At 44.1% G+C, this 26,550-nt stretch overlaps 1 protein-coding gene and 1 long non-coding RNA gene across 3 annotated transcripts in view; one reads left to right on the top strand and one right to left on the bottom strand.

The window, feature by feature from the left end:
* The window catches only part of LOC137384010 (striatin-interacting protein 1 homolog), a 223,875-nt gene extending 223,380 nt beyond the window's left edge, over positions 1-495 (bottom strand). For both annotated transcript variants that reach the window (XM_068057577.1, XM_068057576.1), the window contains exon 1: positions 257-495. In XM_068057577.1, coding sequence (XP_067913678.1) covers positions 257-484 — 228 coding nt within the window. In that variant the 5' untranslated portion in view covers positions 485-495. The remainder of the gene's footprint in view (positions 1-256) is intronic.
* Positions 496-637: 142 nt separating this feature from the next.
* LOC137384134 (uncharacterized) lies at positions 638-25,583 on the top strand. Its single transcript, XR_010977532.1, has 5 exons — positions 638-955; positions 3,765-3,899; positions 11,189-11,447; positions 23,167-23,604; positions 24,174-25,583. It is a non-coding gene; the product is annotated as an uncharacterized lncRNA (long non-coding RNA).
* The last annotated feature ends 967 nt before the right edge of the window (positions 25,584-26,550 follow it).

Consider the following 26,550-nt stretch of genomic DNA (forward strand, 5'->3'; position numbering starts at 1 on the left):
AGAGAGAGAGAGAGGGGGGCACAGAGAGAGAGAGAGAGGGGGGCACAGAGAGAGAGAGAGAGGGGGGCACAGAGAGAGAGAGAGAGGGGCACAGAGAGAGAGGGAGAGAGAGAGGGGGGCACAGAGAGAGAGTAACAGGAAGTGCTGTGAACACTCAGCAGCTCTGTCAGTGTATGTGGAGAGAAGTCGAGTTAATGTTTCAGGTCAGTGACCTCTCCTCCCACTGCCGCCCGGGCCCGGGCCTGCCAACTCTCACCTCCGAATCCTTTCGCTGGTTTCTGAAAAACTCGCGGCCTTTGGGTAAGGCCCTGGTTTTACCGAAACTGTTGTTGGCGGGATTGCCGGTGGGGGTCCCGAATCCTGCCCCAGCTCCCGGCCCGAGTCCGGCTGCGGTTCCATCGGCCAGCGCCGCGCTCCCCGACTCCATCACTGCTTCCTCTCGCGAGCTCCGTGGATTTGTTCCAATCTCACGATACTTCAGCATCCCCGTTTTCCCTTCCCAACATGGCGACACTGCAGCGCGTTTCCTTGCCAACATGGCGGCTCTGCAGCGCGTTTCCTTGCCAACATGGCGGCTCTGCAGCGCGTTGTCCCTTCCCAATATGGCGGCGGTGCAATGCCGTTTTTTTCCCCAAGATGGTGGCACTGTATTCTGGTGTCTCTTTAATAGGAGAAAGGATGCCCGGTATAGAAGCAGGTCGTTCGCTGCAAACAGTCCTTGCCGACGTTTCCACAATCATAGAATGGTTACAGCCCTGCAATTTTTTTTTCTGCCATGATATATGTCCAATTTCCTTTTGAAAGTCACGATTGAATTTGTCTGCACCACACTCTCAGGCAGTGCATTCCAGATCCTGACCACTTACTGCATAAAACTAAACATTTTTCCTTATATTGCCATTGCTTCTTTTGCCAGTCAGCTTAAATGGATTTTTTTTAAAACTCAAGTGATAAGGTGAGTAGTACTAAAGGGTGTTCTTTAATGTTTTTAAAATTAGTGTAATTTATTAATGACTTGAGATTGTAGTGGGTAGTGTTTGGAGTAGAACAAGGCCCCTAGTGTAATTCGTATTTTTTTTAAAGGGAATAACTAATTAATTTAAAGGTAAGTCATGACAGGAGAACTCAGCCCCGTGATATGCTCCTCCTGTGCTATGTGGGAAATCAGGGACGCCTCCAGCGCGTCCCTGATGACCATGTGTGCAGGCAGTATATCCATCTGCAGGTACTGACTACCTGTATTACGGAGCTGGAGCTGCGGGTGGATTCACTGTGGAGCATCCGCGATGCTGAGCACGTCGTAGATAGCACGTTTAGTGAGGGGGTCACACCGCAGGTAATGGCTACACAGGCAGAAAAGGGATGGGTGACCACCAGGCGGAATAGTAGGTGCAGGCAGGTAGTACAGGAAGCCCCTGTGGCCATCCCCCTCTCAAAAAGATATACCGCTTTGGATACTGTTGAGGGGGATGACCTCCCAGGGGAAAACAACAACAGCCAAGTTTGTGGCACAAAGAATGGCTCTGCTGCACAGCAGGGAGGAAAAAGGAGTGGAAGAGCTATCGTGATAGGGGATTCTATCGTAAGGCGTTTCTGTGGCCGCAAACGTGACTCCAGGATGGTATGTTGCCTCCCTGGTACTATGGTCACGGAGCGGCTGCAGGACATTCTGAAGGGGGAGGGTGAGCAGCCAATGGTCATGGTTCACATTGTTACCAATGACATAGGTCGAAAAAGGGATGAGGTCCTGTAACAAGAATTTAGAGAGCTAGGTAGCAGATTAAAAAGCAGGACCTCTAAGGTTGTAATCTCTGGATTACTCCCGGTGCCACGTGCTACTAAGTTTAGAGATAGGAGGATAGAGAATGCGTGGCTGAGGAGATGGTGCAGGAGGGAGGGCTTTAGTTTCCTGGATCACTGGGTCTGTTTCTGGCAAAGGTGGGACCGGTACAAGTTGGATGGGTTGCACCTGAACCGGAATGGGACAAGCACCCTTGCTGGAAGGTTTGCTAGTGCTGTTGAGGGGGGGCTGGGATACAGAGTGGAGGTACATTAGAGGGTAATATAGAACAGAAAGTGAGTCTGTCTGGAAGGCAGAGCAAATATAGGCCTGGTAAGGCACAAGTGAAAAATGCAAGGCTGGATTGCATCTATTTCAATGTAAGGAGTCTTACTAGTAAGACTGATAAATTGAAGGTGTTGATTAGCACATGGGATTATGATATTATTGCTATCACAGAGACATGGTTGAGGGAGGGGCAGGACTGGCAGCTCAATATTCCAGGGTATAGAATCTCCAGGCGCAACAGGGGAGGGGATAAAAGAGGAGGTGGCATTGCACTGTTGATCAAGGAGTCAATTACTGCAGTAAGGAGGGATGATATCTGAGAAGGTTCTTCAAATGAGGCCATTTGGGGAGAACTTAAAAATAAAAAGGGGGCAATCACTTGGCTGGGTGTGTACTACAGGCCTCCAAACAGTCAGGAAGAGATAGAGGAGCAGATATGTAGGCAAATCTCAGAGAGGTGTAAAAATAATAGGGTAATAATTGTAGGGGATTTCAACTTCCCCAATATTAACTGGGATAGTCTTAGTGCAAAAGGCTTAAAAGGGGCAGAATTCTTAAAATGCATACAGGAGAGCTTTTTGAGCTGGTACGTAGAATGTCCGACAAGAGAGGGGGCAGTGCTGGACCTAATCCTAGGGAATGAAGCTGGACAAGTGGTAGAAGCGTCAGTGGGTGAGCATTTCAGGGATAGTGACCATAACTCTGTAAGGTTTAAGGTAGTTATGGAAAAGGACAAAGATGGACCAGAAATAAAGGTACTGAATTGGAGGAAGACCGATTTCAATATGATAAAACAGAATCTGGCCAAAGTGGACTGGGAGCAGCTACTGGTAGGAAAGTCTACATCACATCAGTGGGATTAATTCAAAGAGGAAACTGTGAAAGTTCAGAGCCAACATGTCCCCGTTAAGGTGAAGGGTAGGACTAACAGGCCCAGGGAACCCTGGATGTCAAGGGATATAGAGGATTGGATCAGGAAAAAAAAGGAGGCTTACAGCAGATCCCTAGTGCTGAAAACAGCGGAGGCACTAGAAGAGTATAGAAAATGTAGGGGGACACTTAAAAAAGTAATTTGGAGAGCGAAGAGGGGACATGAAAAAACACTGGCGGGCAAGAGAAAGGAAAATCCTAAGGCGTTTTATAAGTATATTAAGGGCAAGAGGATAACCAGGGAAAGAGTAGGGCCCATTAGGGACCAAAGTTGCAATCTGTGTGTGGAGCCGGAGGACATAGGTGAGGTTTTAACTGATTACTTTTCATTATGGAGAAGGACGATGTAGGTCAGGGAGAGGGATTGTGGTTTCCTTGAACATATTAGCATTGAAAGGGAGGAAGTATTAGCTGTTTTTGCAATCTTAAAAGTGGATAAATCCCCAGGCCCAGATGAGATGTATCCCAAGCAAGGGAGGAGATAGCAGGGGCTTTGACACAAATTTTCAAATCTTCCCTGGCCACAGGAGAGTTACCAGAGGACTGGAGGACAGCGAATGTGGTACCATTATTCAAGAAGGGTAGCAGGGATAAACCAGGTAATTGCAGGCTGGTGAGTCTAACATCAGTGGTTGGGAAAATATTGGAAAAAATTCTGAGGGACAGGATTAATCTCCACTTGGAGAGGCAGGGATTAATCAGGGATAGTCAGCATGGCTTTGTCAGGGGGAGATCGTGTCTAACTAACTTGATTGAATTTTTCGAGGAGTTGACTAGACGTGTCGATGAGACTTACCTTCAGGAGCAGAGAGCAGTCGGGCCTCTTCGAGCGCGCAGGAGTTTTGAAAAAAGAAAAAAAGCCAACAGTGACGTCACAGGAAGGCTGCAAGGTGATTGGTTGGTGAGTCACTGCTGTTAGGGAATAGCTCTAAATAGCTGGGTAAATATCTCAGGTAACAAAGGTTTACAGATTTTTTTTCAAATCTAGTAAGTAGTTTTTTTTTGAAGGAGTTCTGTACTAACAAGGACCAGGGACGAAGGGCCCGAGAGTAATTGATATTATTTGACATTAAGATCTTCCAAAAGGTTAATTTAAAGGGTTAAGTCATGGCAGGAGAGCTCAAAGCCATGGTGTGCTCCATGTCGGAAGCCAGGGACATTTCCAGTGCCCGGGACCGGCATGTGTGCAGGAAGTGTCTCCAGCTGCATCTCCTGGAAGCCTGGGTTTCAGAGCTGGAGCGGCAGCTGGGGACACTGTGGAGCACCCACGAGGCGGAGAGTATCATGGATAGCACATACAGAGAGGTGGTCACACCGCAGGCTCAGACTCCACAGGCAGGAAGGGAATGGGTGACCACCAGGCAGAGCAAGAGGACTCGGCAGGCAGTGCAGGAATTTCCTGTGGCTATTCCCCTGCAAAACAGATATACTGCTTTGGATACTGTTGGGGGGAATGGCCTCTCAGGGGAAAGCAGCAACAGCCCAATTCATTACACCACGGATGGCACTGCTGTACAAGGGAAGAGTAAAAAGTGTGGGAATGCAATAGTTATAGGGGATTCAATTGTAAGGGGAATAGATAGGCGTTTCTATGGCTGCAAAAGAGACTCCAGGATGGTATGTTGCCTCCCTGGTGCTAGGGTCAAGGATATCTCAGAGCGGTTACAGGACATTCTGAAGGGGGAGGGTGAACAGCCAGTGGTCGTGGTACACATTGGTACAAACGACATAGGTACAAAGGATGAGGTCCTAAAAGCAGAATATAGGGAGCTAGGAAGTTAGTTGACCTCAAAGGTAGTGATCTCAGGATTACTACCAGTTCCATGCACTAGTCAGAGTAGAAATAGCAGGATATATCAGATGAATATGTGGCTGAAGAGATGGTGTGAGGGAGAGGGTTTTAGATTCCTGGGACATTGGGACTGGTTCTGGGGGAGGTGGGACCAGTACAAATTGGACGGGTTACACCTGGGCAGGACCGGCACTGATGTCCAAGGGGGAGTATTTGCTAGAGTGGTTGGGGAGGGTTTAAACTGAAATGGCAGGGGTATGGGAACCTTTGCAAGGAGTCAGAGGAGGGGGAAATCAAAGACAAGAACAAAAGACAATGAGGGGAATAAGAAAAGTGATAGGCAGAGAAATCAAGGGCCAGAATCAAACAGGGCCACAGTGAAAAATAGTGCCAAGGGGACAAATAATGTTAAAAAGACAAGCCTTAAGGCTTTGTGCCTTAACGTGCAGAGCATTCACAATAAATTGGATGAGTTAATCATGAAAATAGATGTAAACGGGTATGATTATAGTCGGGATTATGGAGACATGGCTGCAAGGTGACCAGGGATGGGAAATGAACATCTAGGGGTATTCAGTATTTAGGAAGGACAGACAAAAGGAAAAGGCAGTGGAGTTGCATTGCTGGTTAAAGAGGAACTTAAAACAATAGTGAGGAATGATATTAGCCCTGACGATGTGGAATCTGTATGGGTAGAGCTGAGAAACACTAAGGGGCAAAAAACATTAGTGGGGGTTGTATATAGACCCCCAAACTGTAGTGGTGATGTTGAGAATGGTATTAAACAGGAAATTAGAGGCGCATGTGATAAAGGATCATCTGTAATTATGGGTGACGTTAATCTGCATATAGATTGGGCAAATCAAATTAGTCACAATACCGTAGAGGAGGAATTCTTGGACTGTATACGGTATGCTTTTCTGGACCAATACGTTGAGAAACCAACTAGAGAACAGGCCATCCTAGACTGGGTATTGTGTAATGAGAGAGGAATAATTGACAATCTAGTGGCGCGAGACCCGTTGGGAATGAGCGACCATAATATGATAGAATTCTTCATCAAGTTGGAGAGTGACGTAGTTGATTCTGAGACTAGGGTCCTGAATCTTAGTAAAGGAAACTACGACGGTATGAGGCGTGAGTTGGCTCTGACGGATTGGTAAACGTTACTTAAAGGGATGACGGTGGATAGGCAATGGCAAACATTTAAAGAGCGCATGGATGAACTGCAGCAATTGTTTATCCCTGTCTGGCGCAAAAGTAAAATGGGGAAAGTAGACAAACCACGGCTTACAAGGGAAATTAGAGATAGCATTAGATCCAAGGAAGAGGCATAAAAATCTGCCAGAAAAAACAACAGACCTGAGGATTGGGAGCAGTTTAGAATTCAGCAAAGGAGGACCAAGGGATTGATTAAGAAGGGGAAAACAGAGTACGAGAGCAAGCTTGCGGGGAACATAAAAACTGACTGTAAAAGTTTCTATAGGTTTGTGAAGAGAAAAAGATTGGTGAAGACAAATGTAGGTCCCTTACAGTCAGAAACAGGGGAATTTATTAATGGGGAACAAAGAAATGGCTGACCAACTAAATGCATACTTTGGTTCTGTCTTCACAAAGGAGGACACAAATATCATACCAGAAATGTTGAGGAACACAGGGCTTGGTGAGAGAGAGGAACTGAAGGAAATCAGTATTAGTAGAGAAATGGTGTTGGGGAAATTGATGGGGATTGAAGGTGAATAAATCCCCAGGGCCTGATGGTATGCATCCCAGAGTACTTAAGGAAGTGGCCCTCGAAATAGTGGATGCATTGGTGGTCATCTTCCAAGATTCCGTAGACTCTGGAACAGTTACTACAGATTGGAGGGTAGCTAATGTAACCCCACTATTTAAAAAGGGAGGTAGAGAGAAAGCAGGGAATTATAGACCAGTCAGCCTGACGTCGGTAGTGGGGAAAATTCTAGAGTCCATTATCAAAGATTTTAGAGCAGAGCACTTAGAGAACAGTGGTAGAATCGGGCAGAGTCAGCATGGATTTACTAAAGGGAAATCATGCTCGACAAATCTACTAGAATTCTTCGAGGATGTTATTAGTAGAGTTGATGAGGGGGAGCCAGTGGATGTGGTTTATTTGGACTTTCAGAAGGCTTTCAACAAAGTCCCACATAAGAGATTACCGTGTAAAATTAAAGTGCATGGGATTGGGGGTAGTGTATTGCGATGGATAGAAAATTGGTTGGCAGACAGGAAACAAAGAGTAGGGATAAATGGGTCTTTTTCCAAATGGCAGGCAGTGACTAGTGGGTTACACAGGGATCAGTGCTCGGACCCCAGCTATTCATAAGATATATTAATGATTTAGATGAGGGAACTAAATGCAATATCTCCAAATTTGCAGATGACACAAAACCGGGTGGGAGGGTGAATTGTGAGGAGGATGCAAAGAGGCTTCAGGGTGATTTGGACAAGTTGAGTGAGTGGGCTAATGCATGGCAAATGCAGTATAATGTGGATAAATGTGAGGTTATCCACTTTGGTAGCAAAAACAGGAAGGCAGATTATTTTCTGAATGGCTATAAACTGAGAGAGGGGAATATGCAGTGAGACCTGGGTGTTCTCGTACACCAGTCGCTGAAGGTAAGCATGCAGGTCCAACAGGCAGTAAAAAAGGCAAATGGTATGTTGGCCTTCATAGCGAGAGTATTCGAGTACAGGAGCAGGGATTTCTTGCTGCAATTATACAGGGCCTTGGTGAGGTCAGACCTGGAATATTGTGTTCAGTTTTGGTCTCCTTATCTGAGGAAGGATGTTCTTGCTATCGAGGGAGTGCAGCAAATGTTTATCAAACTGTTTCCTGGGATGGTGGGACTGATGTATGAGGAGAGATTGAGTCGGTTAGGATTATATTCACTGGAGTTCAGAAGAGTGAGGGGGGATCTCATAGAAACCTATAAAATTGTAACAGGACTTGACAGGGTGGATGCAGGAAGGATGTTCCCGATGTTGGGGGAGTCCAGAACGAGGGGTCATAGTCTAAGGATATGGGGTAAATCTTTCAGGACTGAGATGAGGAGACATTTCTTCACCCAGAGAGTGGTGAACCTGTGGAATTCGCTACCACAGAATGCAGTTGAGGCCAAAACATTTTATGTTTTCAAGAAGGAGTTAGATATAGCTCTTGGGTCTAAAGGGATCAAAGGGTATGGGGCGAAAGCGGGAACTAATTAGTGATTTGGATGATCAGCCATGATCGTAATGAATGGCAGAGCAGGCTCGAAGGGCCAAATGGCCTACTCCTGCTCCTATTTTCTATGTTTCTATGTAAAGCAGTTGATGTAGTCTACATGGATTTCATTAAGGCTTTTGATAAGGTCCCGCATGGGAGATTGATGAAGAAGGTAAGAGCCCATGGGATCCAGGGCAATTTGGCAAATTGGATCCAATATTGACTTAGTGGCAGGAGGCAGAGGGTAATGGTCGAGGGCTGTTTTTACTATTGGAAGCCTGTGACCAATGGTGTACCACAGGGATCGGTGCTGGGACCTTTGCTGTTTGTAGTGTACATTAATGATTTAGACGTGAATATAGGAGGTATGATCAGTAAGTTTGCAGACGACACGAAAATTGGTGGTGTTGTAAATAGTGAGGAGGAAATACTTAGATTACAGAATGATATAGATGGGCTGGTAAGATGGGCGGAGCAGTGGCAAATGAAATGGTTAGAGGGACCTTGATGTACTTGTCCATAGATCACTGACGGCAGCAGTACAGCTAGATATGGTGGTTCAGAAGGCATATGGGATACTTTCCTTTATTAGCCGAGGCATAGAATATAAGAGCAGGGAGGTTATGATGGAGCTGTATAAAACGCTAGTTCGGCCACAGCTGGAGTACTGTGTACAGTTCTGGGCACCACACTATAGGAAGGATGTGATTGCACTGGTGAGGGTGCAGAGGAGATTCACCAGGATGTTGCCTGGGCTGGAGCATTTCAGCTATGAAGAGAGACTGAAAAGGCTAGGGTTGTTTTCCTTGGAGCAGAAAAGGCTGAGGGGGAGCATGATTGAGGTGTACAAGATTATGAGGGGCATTGATCGGTTAGATAGGAAGAAACTTTTTTCCCATAGCGGAGGTGTCAAGAACCAGGGGGCATAGATTTAAGGTAAGGGGCAGGAGGTTTAGAGGGGATTTGAGGAAAAATGTTTTCACCCAGAGTGTAGTTGGAATCTGGAACACACTGCCTGAAGAGGTGGTGGAGGCAGGAACCCTCACAACATTTCCGAAGTATTTAAATGAGCACTTGAAACACCATAGCATACAAGGCTACAGGCCAAGTGCAGGAATATGGGATTAGAATAGTTGGGTGCTGGATGGCCGACACAGACACGATGGACCTGTTTCTGTGCTGTATAACTCTATGACTCTATGCTGGTTTTTGACTTTTCCACTAATAGAAACAGTTTCTCTCGACTCTATCCAGACCCATCATGATTTTGAACACCTCTATCAAATCTCCTCTCAACCTTTTCTTCAAGGAGTACAGCCCAAGCTTCTCCACTGTATCCATGCTCCACTCGAGCCTCCTTCCATCTAAATCTATTATCGTAACTGTCTATTCCCTTCACCCTCTTTCTAGCTTTCCGTTAAATGCATCTATACCATTCACTTCACCCATTCCCTGTGGTAGTGAGTTCCACATCCTCACCAGTCTTTATATAAAGAAGTTTCTTCTGAATTCCCTACTAGATTTCTTGGTGACTATCTTTTATTGATGGGCTCGAGCTATGCTCTTCCTCACAGGGGAAAACATTGTCTCTGTATATAGTCTATCAAGACCTTTCATAATTTTAAAGACCTCTATTGAGTCACCCCTCAACCTGTTTCTTCAAGAGAAAAGTGAGACAGTCTATCAATCTTTTCCTGATATTTATACCCAGGCATTTCTGGCATCATCCTTGTAAATCTTCTCTGTACTCTCTCTAGTGCCCCTATATCCTTTTAATAACTCTGCTTTGTCTCCACAGATGCTGCCAGACCTGCTGAGTATTTCCAGCGTTTCTTGTTTTTATTCCTTTTAATAATGGCTGTGTTTGCTGACAATGCAGCCACTAAGTGGTGCAGTACTGGCACATGCGCAAATGCTGCCTCATCCACTGAAACGTCATTGTCTGCGACATCTCAGGCAGCTGCCAGTGATAAAGATGGTGCTTCTTAATTTATCACAAAAACAAATTAAACCTAAATCCCTTGAATGGCTGCAATTTCGTTTTGCTGCTCCTCTTTGCTGCCTTCCCTCAGCTGCTCGCTCCCCGCCTTGCGATTCAGTGGCTCATTCCCCACTACTCCCCACTGCTTGTTTGGGCAAGGAGTGAGCGGCTGTGGGGGGGAATGGCGAGGTTAGGAATGAGTGGCTGAGGGAAGGCAGCAGTGAGGTGGGGAGCAAATGGCCAGGAGGGGGGAGTGGCAATTGAAGCAGGAGTCAACCCTCAAATATGTGGGAGGTAGTGGGGTACTGTTCAGGGGAATGGAGGTGGCGATTGCAGCTATTGAAGGCTAAGGATGTAATTGTGTGGTGACGTCAATGCGCGCTTGCATGCATTCATACTGGTAAACGTTCGCACACATTGACATCAGCGATCACTCTGCGCATGCTCTGCATTGTCAGGAGTCACTGTGTCATTGATAACAGTGTGGGTTAGTTGGATTTAGTGCAGTACTGGGACCTGTTTAACTCAGACTTTCGTTTGCATTCATGATATATAACTGTTAATTGACAGCCATATTAGAATTCCAACCATTTAATTTGTGTTTCCATTCAGTCCTGGTTGGTGAATTGGCCCACTGTCTTGCTGTTGTCCCTGATAGCAGATAAAATGTAAAACCGACAATAGTTTTAAATACGCCTTGACGTCAGTTAATCCAGTTTACTGATTTTTGGCAAGGTTCAAGCCGGTCAGTCAATCCATTCTAGTCACCATGACCATCCAATGTTTGCTTTTTTTTTAGTGATAAGATGATAATGAGATTCACTTGTTCTCAGAATTTTAAGGCATATTACTCAAGGTTTCCCGTGATGGGTTTACTAGCTGTGTGAAAGCTGTTAAACTGCTAGTCTTGGAATGCCTTTAGGAGGCTGGCTGCCATAATAATGAATTGTCAGGGCCATTTTATAAATGGCTTTTGCTATATCAAGCTAACGTAAATCTCTCCACCAGAGTTGGAACTTCTCTAGATTGGGATAATTCCATATGATCTAGAATCTATGTACAAATTGCGAATAAAGGTTGATGTTGGACTGAAAATAGTAACCACAAAACTACGAGAAGTGATGCTTTGCTACGGCTCAACTGTTAAGTTACGCACAGAATAATTCTCTAATATTTCGCTGTTAACTACAGCTTCCTCGGAATGGAAATATAGGCCTTATCAACAGCTTTATGAAAAAAACAACTTTCTATGTGGAATAGTGGAGAGAGGAGCATAGCCCGAGGAGCGGAGGTTCAAAAAGCGTGCCAAACCAGAATGGGAGACAGGGAGAGAGGAGCACAGCAGGATCAACAGGAGCGGAGCCGGGAAAAAAATTGAAAAGTGGCATCAGAGTGACGTCACATTCAACAGTGAGAGCAGGGAAACAGAGCTACTGGGGTCAGTATTCAGGTAAGCTTTTAATTTATTTTAATTGAAATCAAATATAGAGTAAAACTTGATTGATTTATTAGTATATAAACTAAAAATTAAAGTGGCTTAAAAAGCTAAAGACCAGTTAGAAATTTTTAAAACAAATTAAAATCTAATTAAATGAAATAGATATGCAGGGCCAGGTGATGTGTTGTACCTGCATGATGTGGGAGCTGGTGGATCCCATTGTGGTTCCTAGTGATCACAACTGTAGTAAGTGTTGGCTGCTCGAGGAACTCCGGCTCTGAGTTGATGAGTTGGAGTCTGAGCTTCGGACACTGCGACACATCAGGGAGGGGAAGAGTAACCTGGATGCTGTGTTTCAGGAGATAGTCACACCCCTCAGATGAACTACCTTGAATTTGGCCAGTGGTCAGGGACAGGAGGGTGTGACTATGAGTGAGGCAGGTAGAGGAATCCAGGAGATAGTGTTGCAGGAGCGTCAGCCCTTGTCCTTGTCCAACAGGTTCGAGATTCTTGCTCCTTATGTGGACGAGAGCAGAGACTGTAGGGAGGATGAGCAAACTGACCATGGCACAGTGGTACAGGGAGCCATTCAAGTGGGGGGAGAAAAGAGAAATGTAGTCGTAATCGGGGATAGTATAGTTAGGGACATAGACACTGTTCTCGGTGGCCAGGATCAAGAGTCCCGAAGGCTCTGTTGCCTACCTGGTGCCAGGGTTCAGGATATCTCATCTGGGCTGCAGAGGAACTTGGAGTAGGAGGGGAAAGATCCAGTTGTCGTGGTCCACGTAGATACCAACGATATAGGTGGACGAGGATAGAGGTTCTGCTGAGGGAATATGAGCAGCTAGGGGCTAAATTAAAAAGCAGAACCAAAAAGGTAATAATCACCGGATTACTACCTGAGCCAAAAGCTAATTGGCACAGGGTCAATAAGGTTATAGAGGTAAATGTGTGGCTCAAAGATTGGTGTGGGAGAAATGGGTTCGAATTCATGGGACCTTGGCACCAGTACTGGGGAAGGAGGGAGCTGTTCCGATGGGACGGGCTCCATCTGAATCATGCTGGGACCAGAGTCCTGGCACATCGCATAACTAGGGCTGTAGATAGGGCTTTAAACTAAATACTGGAGGGGGAGGGTTCAGTTGCATGGAAAATTAGGAAGTCAGAGTTAAAGGAGACGGTAGGAGTGCAGGTTAGTGATGAGGCGGATTGTTACTGGAAAATAAAAGGAAGAAAGGAAGGGACAGAATGTGTGAATGTCATATTGCACCTAGGAATCGTACAAGATTCAGGAAATTTGATAATAGAATAAACTTAAAGGCTTTGTATTTGAATGCACAAAGCATTCGGAATAAAATAACTCAGTTAACAGTGCAAATAGAGACGAATGGGTATGATTTAGTGGCGATTACTGAGACGTGGTTGCAGGGAAAGCAGGTTTGGGAATTGAATATCCAAGGGTACTCAGTATTTCGGAAGGATAGGCAGGAAGGAAAAGGAGGTGGTGTAGCTTTGTTAGTAAAGGAAGAGATCAGTGCTGTAGTGAGAAACGATATAGGCACTGGAGATCAAGATGTAGAATCAGTCTGAGTAGAAATAAGAAATAGCAAGGGAAAGAAGTCACTGGTGGGAGTAATCTATAAGTCCCCAAACAATAGTTCAGCGGTCGGGCACAGTATAAACCAGGAAATACTGGGGGCTTGTAAGAAAGGTACGGCAATAATCATGGGTGATTTTAATATGTATATAGACTGGATTAATCAAATTGGCAAGGGTAGCCTTGAGGGAGAGTTCATTGAATGTATTAGAGATTGTTTTTTGGTGCAAAATGTTGTGGAACCAACCAGGGAGCAGGCTATTCTAAATTTGGTATTATGTAATGAGGTGGGATTAATTAATGATCTCATAGTTAAGGATCCTCCAGGGAAGAATGATCATAGCATACTAGAATTTCAAATGCAGTTTGAGGGCGCAAAACTGGAGTACCACACTAGCGTTCTGGAGTTAAACAAAGGTAATTACATCGGCATGGAGGACAGATTTGACCCTAGTAGACTGGGCAGGAAGACTAAAAGGTGGGATGGTTGATGAGCAGTGGCAGATGTTAAACGAGATATTCAATTCCTCCCAATTAAAATATATTCCAGAAAGGAAAAAAGATTGTAAAGGGGAGAAAAACATCCATGGCTAAGCAAGGAAGTTAAGGATAACAGAAAGACAAAAACTAAGGCATACCATATTACAAAGGCCAGTGGCAGGCTGGAAGATTGGGAAACGTTTAAAGATCAACAATGGGTTACTAAAAAAGTAATAAAAACAGCAACGGTAAATTATGAAAGAAAACTAGCATAAAATATAAAAACAGATAGCAAAAGCTTCTCTTCTTTGGCCTCCTTATCTCGAGAGACAATGGGTAAGCACCTGGAGGTGGACAGTGGTGTGTGGAGCAACGCCTGGAGTGGCTATAAAGGCCAATTCTAGAGTGACAGACTCTTCCACAGGTGCTGCAGATAAAATTGGTTGTCGGGGCTGTTACACAGTTGGCTCTCCCCTTGTGCTTCTGTCTTTTTTCCTGCCAACTGCTAAGTCTCTTCGACTCGCCACATTTTAACCCCACCTTTATGGCTGCCCGCCAGCTCTGGCGAACGCTGGCAACTGACTCCCACGACTTGTGATCAATGTCACATGACTTCATGTCGCGTTTGCAGACGTTTTTAAAGCGGAGACATGGACGGCCGGTGGGTCTGATACCAGTGGCGAGCTCGCTGTACAATGTGTCTTTGGGGATTCTGCCATCTTCCATGCGGCTCACATGGCCAAGCCATCTCAAGCGCCGCTGACTCAGTAGTGTGTATAAGTTGGCCGTCTCGAGGACTTCTATTAGTATATAAAAGGGAAAAGAGTAGCTAAAGTGAATGTTGGTGCCTTGGAGGATGAGACTGGGGAGTTAATAGAGGGGAACACAGAAATGGCGGAGACACTAAATCAGTATTTTGCTTCAGTTTTCACTGTGGAGGACACTAGTAGCATCCCAATAGTAACAGGTAATGCAAAGATTATAGAAAGGGAGGAACTTAGAACAATCGTCACTAGGGAAAAAGTACTGAGCAAACTATTGGGATTGAAGGCGGACAAGTCCCCAGTGCCTGATGGCATCCATCCTAGGGTCTTAAAGAAAGTGGCAGTGGAGATAGTAGATCCATTGGTTATAATATTCCAAAATTCCCTGGATGCGGGAAAGGTTCCAGTTGATTGGAAAAAAACTAATATAAAAAGGAAGAGAAGCGGAAAGTAGGAAACTATAGACCAGTTAGTTTAACATCTGTCATTGGGAAATTGTTAGAATCCATTATTAAGGAAGTAATAACAGGACATTTAGAAAGTCAAAACGCAATCCATTAGAATCAGCATGGTTTTATGAAGGGTAAATCGTGTTTGACTAATTTGCTAGAGTTCTTCGAAGCTGTAACAAGCAAAGTGGATAATGGGGATCCTGTAGATGTAGTATATCTGGACTTCCAGAAGGCATTTGATAAGATGCCGCACAAAAGGTTAATACACAAGGTAAGTTCACATGGGTTAGGGTCAATTTATTAGCTTGGATAGAGGATTGGCTAACCAACAGAAAACAGAGAGTCGGGATAAATGGGCCCTTTTCTGGTTGGCAAGATGTAACTAGTGGGGTGCCACAGGGTACGGTCCTCAGGCCCCAACTATTTACAATCTATATTAATGACTTGGATGCAGGGATAGAAGGTACTATAGCCAAATTTGCAGATGACACTAAAATAGGTGGGTACTAAGTGTCAAGAAATAAATAAGAAATTTACAAATGGATAGGTTAGGTGATTAGGCCAAAATTTGGCAGATGGAGTTTAACGTGGATAAGTGTGAGGTTATCCATTTTGTTCAGAAGAATAGAAAGGCAAATTATCTAAATGGAGAGAAACTTGAGTGCTTCGGTGCAGAGGGATCTTGATGTCCTCATGCATGAATCACGGAAAACTAGTATGCAGGTACAACAGGTAATAAGGAAGGCAAATGGAATTTTGGCACTTATTGCTAAAGGAATAGAGTATAAAAGTAGGTAAGTGTTGCTGCAACTGTACAAGGCACTAGTGCGATGGCACCTGGAGTATTGCATACAGTTTTGGTCCCCTTATTTGAGGAGAGATGTAGTTGCATTGGAGACAGTTCAGAGGAGGTTCACTAGATTGATTCCAGAGATGAGAGGTTTGTCTTATGAAGAGAGATTGAGCAGTTTAGGCCTTTACTCTCTAGAGTTTAGAAGAACGAGTGGAGATCTAATTGAGGTATACAAGATGGTTACAGGGATTAACAAAGTAGATGTAGAGAGGATGTTTCCTCTTGTAGGGCAATCTAGAACAAAAGGTCATAGTTTTAGGATAAAGGGTAGCAGATTTAAAACAGATGAGGAGAAATTACTTCTCACAAGGTCGTGAGTCTGTGGAATTCACTACCCCAGAGTGCGGTGGATGCCGGGACATTGAGTAAATTTAAGGAGGAGATAGACAGATTTTTAATTAGTAAAGGGTTTAAGGATTATGGAGAATGGGCAGGAAAGTGGAGTTGAGGCTGAGATAAGATCAGCCACGATCGCATTGAATGGCGGAGCAGGCTCGAGGGGCTGAATTGCCTACTCCTGCTCCTAGTTCTTATGTTCTTATTTTGCTTCCATTCTCCAAGCAAGTCAAACGGCTCTAAATCTGTTGCGTTTTAGTGTTATTACGCTCCCTGTATTATATTGGATCACTGCCATTTAATGGTTCTGCCAGGTACGTTCAGTTTGAATGAAACTTTGCAAACTGGAAATGAGCTTTTGGTATCCTGTCCCAGCTATTCAACAATACTAGGCCAAGATGTGTAGAAGTTGAAATTTGAGAATTGAACATGTCAACCAAAGCGCGCCAGTCATCCAGAGTCAACACTGTAGTAACATTTACCCCTTGTTTAGCGCCAAACTTCAGTGTATCCAATTGTGCAGATATTGGTATAGATTGTATCTGTTTTCTTTTATAAGAAAGAAAGATGTGCAGCTTTGGCCAAATATTAAACCTGAGCTACATTTGTTCTAGGCATTCATTCCTTGGCACACGGGAAATTCCAGTTCCGGATGCTACAAACTTGCCACGCAGGGCTGTTGCCATTCGTCTCAGCCAATTTTGAGATATTACATGTACCTTCTAATTACCTGCATATTAGCTTAATATAATCAAGCCATGTTGCCTATATGGTGTGGATGGGCGGTAACTTCAAGTGGGAAGGGCTGATTGACAGTATATTTAAAACTGCTTCTGCGAACCTTGCAGTGAATTGCAGAGGCGGATCTGAACTGGAGCTGGAAGCTGAAGTTTGCAATGAGGGATACGGCCAGAATGTGGCGACAGAGCTGGATCTGTGACTGGCAGCTGCTTTATTAATTCTTGCACGTTTATTTAGTAATAACTTATCCCGTCAGAGTTTCAAAATTTTAATAGGGAAACACGGCATGTTTCCACTTGATTTTGGGCTCTAGCTCCCAAATTTTCAGTAACTGAAGTCCATGTTGTACTGGTGATAGACATATAGAAAATAGGAGGAGGAGTAGGCCATTCAGCCCTTCGAGCCTGCTCCACCATTCATTATGATCATGGCTGATCATCCAACTCAGTAACCTGTTCCCGCTTTCACCCCATAATGGTGATGCATTTTAAAACTCAGTACCCGTCGCAGTGGTTAGCACCGCAGCCGCACAGCTCCAGCGACCTGGGTTCAATTCTGGGTACTGCCTATGTGGAGTTTGCAAGTTCTCCCTGTGTCTGCGTGGGTTTCCTCCGGGTGCTCTGGTTTCCTCCCATATGCCAAAGACTTGCAGGTTGATAGGTAAATTGGCCATTATAAATTGCCCTTAGTATAGGTAGGTGGTAGGGAAATAGGGACAGGTGGGGATGTGGTAGGAATGTCGGATTAGTATAAATGGGTGGTTGATGGTCGGCACAGACTCGGTGGGCCGAAGGGCCTTTTTCAGTGCTGTATCTCTAAACTAAACTAAACCCGTTTTTGAGGCCCGTAAGTGCCCTGGAAATCTGGTCATGGCAATTCCGCTTCCTCAATTAGATGTGGCATCATTGATATTGGGTTGCAGCTTGTCAAAATAGATTTTCTGACTTCGTTAGTTGGGACGTTGGCAGCATGTAAGTAAAGGTAGGAACACTTGCCTGTTTGTGGACTCTTGGTTGTTAGTTCAGTAAATGTCTTAACCTGCCTGAAGAATCTTCTCCGTGTATACCGTGGCTTACAGAAGTGAAAGTCAGCGCATTCGTGATTGAAATTCAAGTTTTTCTACATATGCGGTAGAATCACCTCAGCTGTATCTTAATAAGCCCCCGGAAAGTGTTTTGTATGATGGCTTTTGAGTATCAGATGCTTTGGAGAAATGAATCAACTCGTGACTTTACTTGCTTTTCTCGTCGTGGCTTTAAGCTTAATCAAGTGGTTAATTCTTTTCCAGTGAGCCCATATTCGCCATGTCATGGAAGTATTTGTAGCAAGAACCTGGGACATTTTAATATCTGTCTGCTATGTAGCTCTGCGTGGGCTGTGGTAGTTTTGTTTTGCTCAATGTGTCTTTGAGATGGAATTCCACGTCATGTTCTTTAAACCTGTAGTAAGCGGCTTTGAGGTTAAAACTGGTGTGTTGGGCTGGGAATTGGAAGATATTTGGAACAAGTATGCTCTTTTGGCCTAAATGTTTAAAAGTGAAAGGACAATTGTAATAAGTAGGCCATTTGCAATGCGATTAGTGAACATAAGTCCTGTAAAGTGAAATGGATCTTGAATGTAGAACAAAGAAAATTACAGCACAGGAACAGGCCCTTCGGCCCTCCAAGCCTGCGCCGATCCAAATCCTCTATCTAAACATGTCGCCTATTTTCTAAGGGTCTGTATCTCTTTACTTCCTGCCCATTCATGTATCTGTCTAGATACATCTTAAAAGACGCTATCGTGCCCGCGTCTACCACCTCCGCTGGCAATGCGTTCCATGCACCCACCACCCTCTGCGTAAAGAACTTTCCTTGCATATCCCCCCTAAACTTTTCCCCTTTCACTTTGAACTCGTGACCCCTAGTAATTGAATCCCCCACTCTGGGAAAAAGCTTCTTGCTATCCACCCTGTCTATACCTCAATCAGGTCCCCCCTCAACCTCCGTCTTTCTAATGAAAATAATCCTAATCTACTCAACCTCTCTTCATAGCTAGCGCCCTCCATCCAATTAGGATGTTGGTGTGCCAAGGAGTGTAAGCAGCTGCTACTCTGCAGGAACAGCTGTTGACAATGTCTTGGTGATTATATTTCCCCTGATATGTTTCTGTAGTTTGGGATATAGGCAGATTTTGTATGGATTGCGATTGTTGATGTCCACTTATTTGTGACTTCCTTTGGACTCCTTCCATTGCCCGATTGTGCGTTCTTTTTTTTCATTTTTGCAGATTGGTTTCATTACTACAGTAAGGTAATCTGTATTTGCTTTCTTTTATGCTTCAAACAAAAGGTACTGTTGCATATCAATGATTTTATATTTTTTTAAAACTACGTTGGTTTTAATAATTTATCTTTTGGTTTTGTCATTTCAAGTTACAATCTCAGGATCTAGCTGCTATTTTTTGGCGTCCAATATGATGAGCGATGTGATGGTTACTTGGCGATTCGTGAGTCACGAATAATCCATTAGATTAATTTCTCCGCAAAACCTGTTGGGTAACATAACTCCTTGATCGTTCCGCTGTCTCACGCGACAGGCAAAACGAAACTTTTGTTACTTACCTGGGGTAAAAAGCGGAAAGAAAAGTCCTTAATTCTTAGTCAAGACACCGATTTGCTTGAGTTCCAGCCGATTGGCTGGAAAATTTCATCTGCTATGTGCCGCCTGATTATTCAAGACGTTAAGGGCTGACTTTTTTAAAATAAAACTACTTTGGTTCGCGTTTCAAAATCTTGCGTTCCACTTTCGGTGGTTAATGCCAGTTGAGAGCTAACAGTTTTATTTTCTGGGCTAGGTTTCCATGCATCCACCATTGCAGTATAATAGGTACATTTCCCTCTTGGAAAGCAACAATTTGCAAGATTGGATTCGAACAGTTTTTTATTGCTGAGATTATAATCACCTTTTGTTCGTCACAACAGGCTTGATTCGTTTTATTGCGTCCAGCTGGATGCCTTTCACGTCTATACATATCCCTTTGTATGATTTTTTAAAAATTACATGTGGGAACACATTTTACCTCCTCTCTCCTCACTATCCCAGGCCCCAAACACTCCTTTCAGGTGAAGCAGCGATTTACTTGTACTTTCAATGTAGTATACTGTATTCTCTGCTCACAATGTGGTCTCCTCTAGATTGGGGAGACCAAACGCAGACTGGGTGACCGCTTTGCGGAACACCTCCACTCAGTCTACAAGCAGGACCCTGAGCTTCTGGTTGCTTGCCATTTCAACACTTCCCTCCCAAACTCTCATGCTCACATCTCTGTCCTGGGATTGCTGCAGTGTTCCACTGAACATCAACGCAAGCTCGAGGAACAGCATCTCATTTACCGATTAGGCACACTACAGCCTGCCGGACTGAACATTGAGTTCAATAATTTCAGAGCATGACAGCCCCCCATTTTACTTTTATTTTTAGTGATTTTCTTTTTTTTACCTTTTTTACAATTTTTTTTTTTTGTTTCATTTCATAGTTTGTTCAGTTTGCTTACCCACTTTTTTCATGTTTGTACTTGCTGCTGTTCAATCTTCAGTCCGTTAACACCCTATCTGTACTAATGCTTTGTCTTGCAACACATCATTAACATATTGTTTGCCTTTGCTCCATGACCTTTTGGTCAGCTATGTGGCCTTGTCCAATCTACACCTTCTCCTTTGTTATCTCTTGCCCCACCCCCACCTCACTTGCTTATAATCTGTGACTTTTCTAATATTTGCTAGTTCCGAAGAAGGGTCACTGACCCGAAACGTTAACTCTGCTTCTCTTTCCACAGATGCTGCCAGACCTGCTGAGTGGTTCCAGCATTTCTTGTTTTTATTTTATTTTTCCAGACTGGTTTTAAGTCTAGAAATTTTTAAGAATTACATTGCCAGGGAAATTGTATTTACAATTACTTTAGGGTATGAAATTCAATAACAAATTCGAGACTGCCTTCTCTGTCCAAAGGAAACCCAGGAGTAGATTGTAAGGTCCATTCATATTTCAGTTACACTGGCTGCCAAAATGATATGAAGTTTACTGGATAATTTGAGTAACAATCATGTGAGTTAAAATTAGCTTCTAAAGGAATACTAATATCTCATTTTATACATAACACATGCTTAAAATATAATTTATGAACTTGTTTGTTTTAACATTGCAAGTACAGATTTGGAAAAATAGCTGTCGTGCCCTGCCCAGACCACCCTGATTGTAAGCATGTTGATTATTTGTCTTAACTTTAAAAAAAAACCAAAATTTTCAAAAGTTACTACCTGGTTATTGAAAGAGTACAACAGAAAACTCTACCATGGAATTCCATGATGGGATTGTTTAAAGTCATGTAGCTGTTATGTGATGTACATCTGGAAAGCTGCCATATTGGGATTGAAAGCGAGTGCCATTGACCGCATCAGTGGATCTTGCGGACAAAATCCACTCTGAATTATGAGATAAACCAAAACACAGGATCCAATTTACTTAATTCTCATTACTGAGTGGGTGAGAGACTAACTTATACTCAAGCTATCGTGGTTTTGATCATCCAGTGTTTCAAATGCAAATATTGAAAATAAAAATGCATAGAGCCAATATTTACTGTATATAGTCTAGACGTTAATTGGCTTTGTGCACACTGTTTTGTTGCTGTATGTATGGGGTGGGAGGGGTTGAATAATCACCACTGGCCATCCAAGTATAAATTCTAAATCTTCACAGTAATGAATTATAACACCCTGGCATATTAATTTGCCGTTCCAGTCTATATTAGTCAATCTAATAGCTTGCGTTCTTTGAATTAAAGGCCTGCTCAAGTTGGGAAAAAGAACCTGACCCGAGCCCGACCCGGCCTGAGTCCCTCCGATTTTGCCCCGAGCCCGACTTGACCCTGACCCGACCATCCCTTTACTTACCTTCCTGACACCGAACCTGCAGAGCATGTGTGATGACATCATAGTGACATCACTCACTGCATAAACTCAGTTTTTTGTCCCAGACTCCCAGTTCAGGTAAGCTTTTTAACTTCAATACTTAGCAGAGCACTTACCATGTGTGTCCAGCCCGACCCGAGCCGAAAGCCGGACCCTGAAGAGGAGCCCGACTTGACCCAAACTCAACACATCATCAGGTCCCGTCGGGTTAGGGTCGGGTAGCAGGCCTTTACCTTGAATGAAGTATTCCTTTGATCCCAAAGGGCTGGTGTTCTGTTCCATGGGAGTGAATACAGAGTTGGCCATCTCCAGAAACTTCGGTTCATGTCAAAATCATTTTGAAGACATTAAACAGTGTAGCATTATTAATGCAATATTTCCCCATCAAATGTAGATAATTTCAAATAAGCTAAAATGGCTGTAGAAGTAATGTCGATTGATTTTCAAAAGCAAGCCTTTGCCCCGTTACTTGCCAACTGATTGTTTAACAGTAGCAGTCAAGTAACATTGCAGAGAGAAAACCATCTATGAGCTTAACTTTAAAAAAAAGTATTTCAAACCACATATGGGTAGGAATAGATAGGACATTACGTGATTTTTTCCCCCAGAGAATGTAGAACCTCTGGAATACATTGTCAGCTGATGTGATGGGTGCTGACTTTCTCAGCAGCTTCTAGAGGGAGCTCGATCAGTTCCTGACTGTAAGAAAGATTGTGTCATAGTGAATGTAAGTTTCTTTTATATGTAACAGGTGGTCCATGTAATCTCCTGGACAGGTTTTCGACTGCCAGGGCAGCAGGGCATTGGAGAGGACATTTACTGAGTTCCCCCATATTGGCCCAGGGATTTTATGTATTTTGCCACTCCTAGTAGTTTCAGATGTGAGTTAGGGAGAGGGAAGAAGTGTTTAGCCATGATGGTCCAGCTGTCTTGGTGTGGGGCAGTATTGATGGGCCAGCTAGTCTTCCTGCATCATTTCCATAAGTTAGTAAGCTAGAAATTTCCCTCTGTCTACTACAATTGTACTGGGACCTGACTGCAACAAATGCGACAAGTACCTCCTTCCTCAATATTGTAGATGAAGAAGTATGCAGCAGAGGATCTAAAACAGACAGAAGTTGGTTATGCTCTCGGACAGCACCATGTCTGGGATCCTGAACTGTCTGCTAATGCAAGAGTAATGAGGGTGGCTCATCCTCACACTTGTTGACTTGTTTACCTTAGGCACCCGAGCAGGGTTTGGGAACTCTGACACAGTACTACTGATGTACATTTCCCAATTGCACTACTAATTGCTTTTCCCATTAGCTGGTGGTATTTTTTTAATCTACATTTTTTTCTTTTTCAATAATATGTTCGCTATTTTCTGGTCGGACTCGGGCCTGGTTTGGGTTGGCTGTTGTCGGGTCGGGCTCGTGTTGTGTTTTAATGTTGTACCCGATCCAGGCTTTAACCTGAATCTCGAAGTGGTGGTTGGCCAGGAAGGAGTAGGAAAAGTAACTGCAACGAATACGTCCTCACAATGCTTTGAGTATGATTTTGTCATAACTGTTCCAGTGAGACAAGAAAAAGACGCAAGGCAACACCTGCAGTCCAAACCCTGTCAACTACTAGACTACATCACCCGCGCAGTGATGGGAACTGAAGGCTGCTGGACCAACCACTGCCTCTAGATCTGATCCATCATCTCAATCCAGATAATTCGCAAGCAACAAAAACAATGTAGCTTTCTGCAGGTTCGGTATCAGGAAGGTAAGTAAAGGGATGTTCGGGTCGGGGTCAGTCTCGGGAAAACTCGGAGGGACTGGGGACGGTCGGGTTCTTTTTCCCGACCTAAGCAGGCCTTTACTACAAGGTAATACTTTCCGAAGAAGGGTCACTGACCCGAAACGTTAAAACGTTAACTCTGCTTCTCTTTCCACAGATGCTGCCAGACCTGCTGAGTGATTCCAGCATTTCTTGTCTTTACTACAAGGTGCCAGCTCAGCCTTTGAGGTAAAAGCAAAATCCTGCGGTTTCCTGGAAATAGTCTGCAGGTTTGGCATCAAGTCAAGTTGCTCTAACTTCAGTCTAACACGTTGTTAAAACTTTAAGGCAGCTTGTATTAAATTACCATTTAATGTTTATGCCAAGCACATTCATTTTCTATGAAATTTTGTAATCTTGAAAAGAGCATTTATTTTCTGTCTCGGCTGTTGAACAGTACAAAGCTCATGTTTATATAAACTATTCTGTATGAAATGGACATGGGAAGTGTGCCGGAGAATTAAATTCCAGAATTGAAACATCAACCGAAGCGCGATGTCCATTGAGTCAAAACCAGGAGCGGCCTTTTCTGCAGGAACCTCGCCATGCAGATATTCTAGAATTTAATGACTGCAACTTTGAGCCAAGGATTAAACATGGGCTAAACTCTAGGCGTTGCTAATTTTTCACAGGACAAGAAAGTATCGGGTGCTGTAAAAATGACATGCAAACTGTAGCAATTGGTCTCAGCAAATCGGACATCCAAAGATATTGTATCTACCTTCTAATGATCTGCATGTTGGATTCATCTATTCTAGCGGTGTGGCATGGATCAGCCGTAGCTTCCAGTGGGAAGGGCAGATTGGCGTTACATTAAAAACTCCTGGGAATCTTGCAGTGTACCGAAGACTCTGGGCGGTATCGGCCGGTCTGCGCGCTGGCAGCATGTTTCATTAATGTTTACGCACATTTAACCTCAAACCTAGCCGTTAAACACTTCAAGATCCAAAAAGAATACACGGCTTATCTCCACTTAACTTTATGGTTTCCAGGAACTGAAGTCCGTGCTGCCTGAAATGTTTGATGCATTTAAGACTCAGTACCTGTCCCAAGGCACAGAAGTGCCTTGGAAACCTGATTCTTGCTGTTCCGTTTTCCTAATCGGAGAATGTGGCGCTTAGTTGATCGCAGATTTTCAAAATGGATTTAATAACTCTTCGGCAGTGTAGTAATTAATGGCGGTAACGCCATTGCCATATTTTGTGGCTGAGTTAATTTCCTTAAAGATTTGATTTGACCTTGCTCAATGTTTCCCGTGTATCCTGTCTTAAAGCAGTACAAAGGTACCAATCGTGATAAACTTGAGGATTTCTACATAGGCGGTAGAATCACTTCAGCTCTGGCTTTGCAAGCCCCCGGAAAATGTTTTGGACGGTGGCTTTAGGGTGTTAGTTGCTTTGGAGAAATGGATTAAGTAGCTTGTGACCTTTAATGAATCAATTTCAATACCAGGTATTCAGGATAATTGAAGCTTTTCTTGTATTGTGGCTTTAAGGTTCATCAAATGACTTCATGATATCGAGGAATATTTTCCAGTGAGTCCATAATCGTCATAGAAATATCTGTAGCAACAGAGCCTGGGACACTAATTTTTCCAGTCTGCCATGTAGCTTTGCGTGGGCCGTGGCAATCCTTTACTCAAATGTGCCTTTTTAAGGAGATGAATTCCACGTCATGTTCTGTTAAAATCGAAGTGTAGCAATTGAAATCGAGCTTAAACTGGTCCGTTGGGCTGGGAATTGAAAGGTATTAAAGTATGGCATTTCATTAACCTGACAATGACCATTGTAATGGCCAGGCCATGAGGGAATACGGTCAGTGAGAATATAAGCTCCGTAAAGTAGAACGGGTCATCAATATAACTTGGATGTTACTGTGCCAGAGGTTTAAGCAGGTTAGGGTCCGGGTTAGGGTTGACGGGCAGTAGGGGTGGGAAAGCCTCCCCTCTTGTGTTTATATACTCATTTCTTGAGTTTAATTTCACGAGCAGCTGCCACTTTTATTCGGCTCACGCCTTAAGTTAGTGTCCATCCATGTCCGCTTGCCTTTCCAGCTCGGATTATCAGTGGGATTGCAATGAATAGCATGTGCTATTAATTTTGCAATGAGTATATCGAATTGAAGGATCAGTCATGTCTAAGGGCTGGACAAAGTTTGGATTTTAGGGTGGGGGCCATCAAGAAGATTCAGAGGTTAGGTCAGGGTCCGCATCCGGGTCGGGGTGGGGGTGTTTTGGGTAGGTTAGGAATAGGTGGGGGGGGGGGGGAGAAAGTTTGGTCGATTAGGACTAGGCTTAGCTGGGGTTTAGGGTTCGGTCTGGGGGTGTTTTAGGCTTAGGATTGTGGGGGTTAGGGTAGGTGTTGGGGTTAGGGTTAGGTGTTGGGGTTGGCGTTAGGGTCACGCATTAGGTTTCGGGGTTAGGCTTAGGGTTACGTGTTGGAGTTGGAGCTGTGGTCGGGGCGTTAGGCCTTGGACTTAAGCCTTAGGGTTGGGTCTGGATCCAGGGGCAGGAGTTACATTGATGTTATGGGGGTTGGGCAAGGGTTGGGGCTGGGGTCGGGCCGTTGGTTTTGGGGTTAGATTTTAGGGTCCTGGATGGGTCTGGGGTTACATGAGTGTTGTGGGGATTGGGGTTAGGGCTGGGGTCGGGGCCTTGGGCCTAGGCCTTAAGTTTAGGTCTTTGGGTTTAGGGTTCGGGGGCGTTAAGGTTAGGGCTCGGTCTAGGGAGCGAGGGCCACAGCGGGCCAGTCACGGTCGCAGGCGCGGGTCAGGAGTCCGGGCCAGCCTCAGGGTTTGGTTACATTAAGTTCTAGGTTAGCATTAGGGTATTTGGGCAACAGGGGTTTGTCTCAGGTTCTGCCATAGTATGCGTAACCGATTATGACTTTTGTCATTTTCGGCCTAGTCCATTTGGGTTTTGGGGTTTTAGATTATTAAAATTGTTTAATTGGGTTCCCCAGTGCACCAATTTTCTTTGGGTAGATGGGCTACTTCTAAGGCTGGCGTTATTCTCCGAGATGGTTGTGGATGGTGTGCTGTGTTCCCATGGATTAGGGGTATGTGGAGTTCAGGATTGTTTTGGATGTGTTACGTTTTAAGTATGGGTGAAGAAATATTTGCTGTCCTACATTTGGT

The sequence above is a fragment of the Heterodontus francisci genome, chromosome 25 (assembly GCF_036365525.1).
Source record: "Heterodontus francisci isolate sHetFra1 chromosome 25, sHetFra1.hap1, whole genome shotgun sequence".
NCBI lineage: Eukaryota > Metazoa > Chordata > Chondrichthyes > Heterodontiformes > Heterodontidae > Heterodontus > Heterodontus francisci.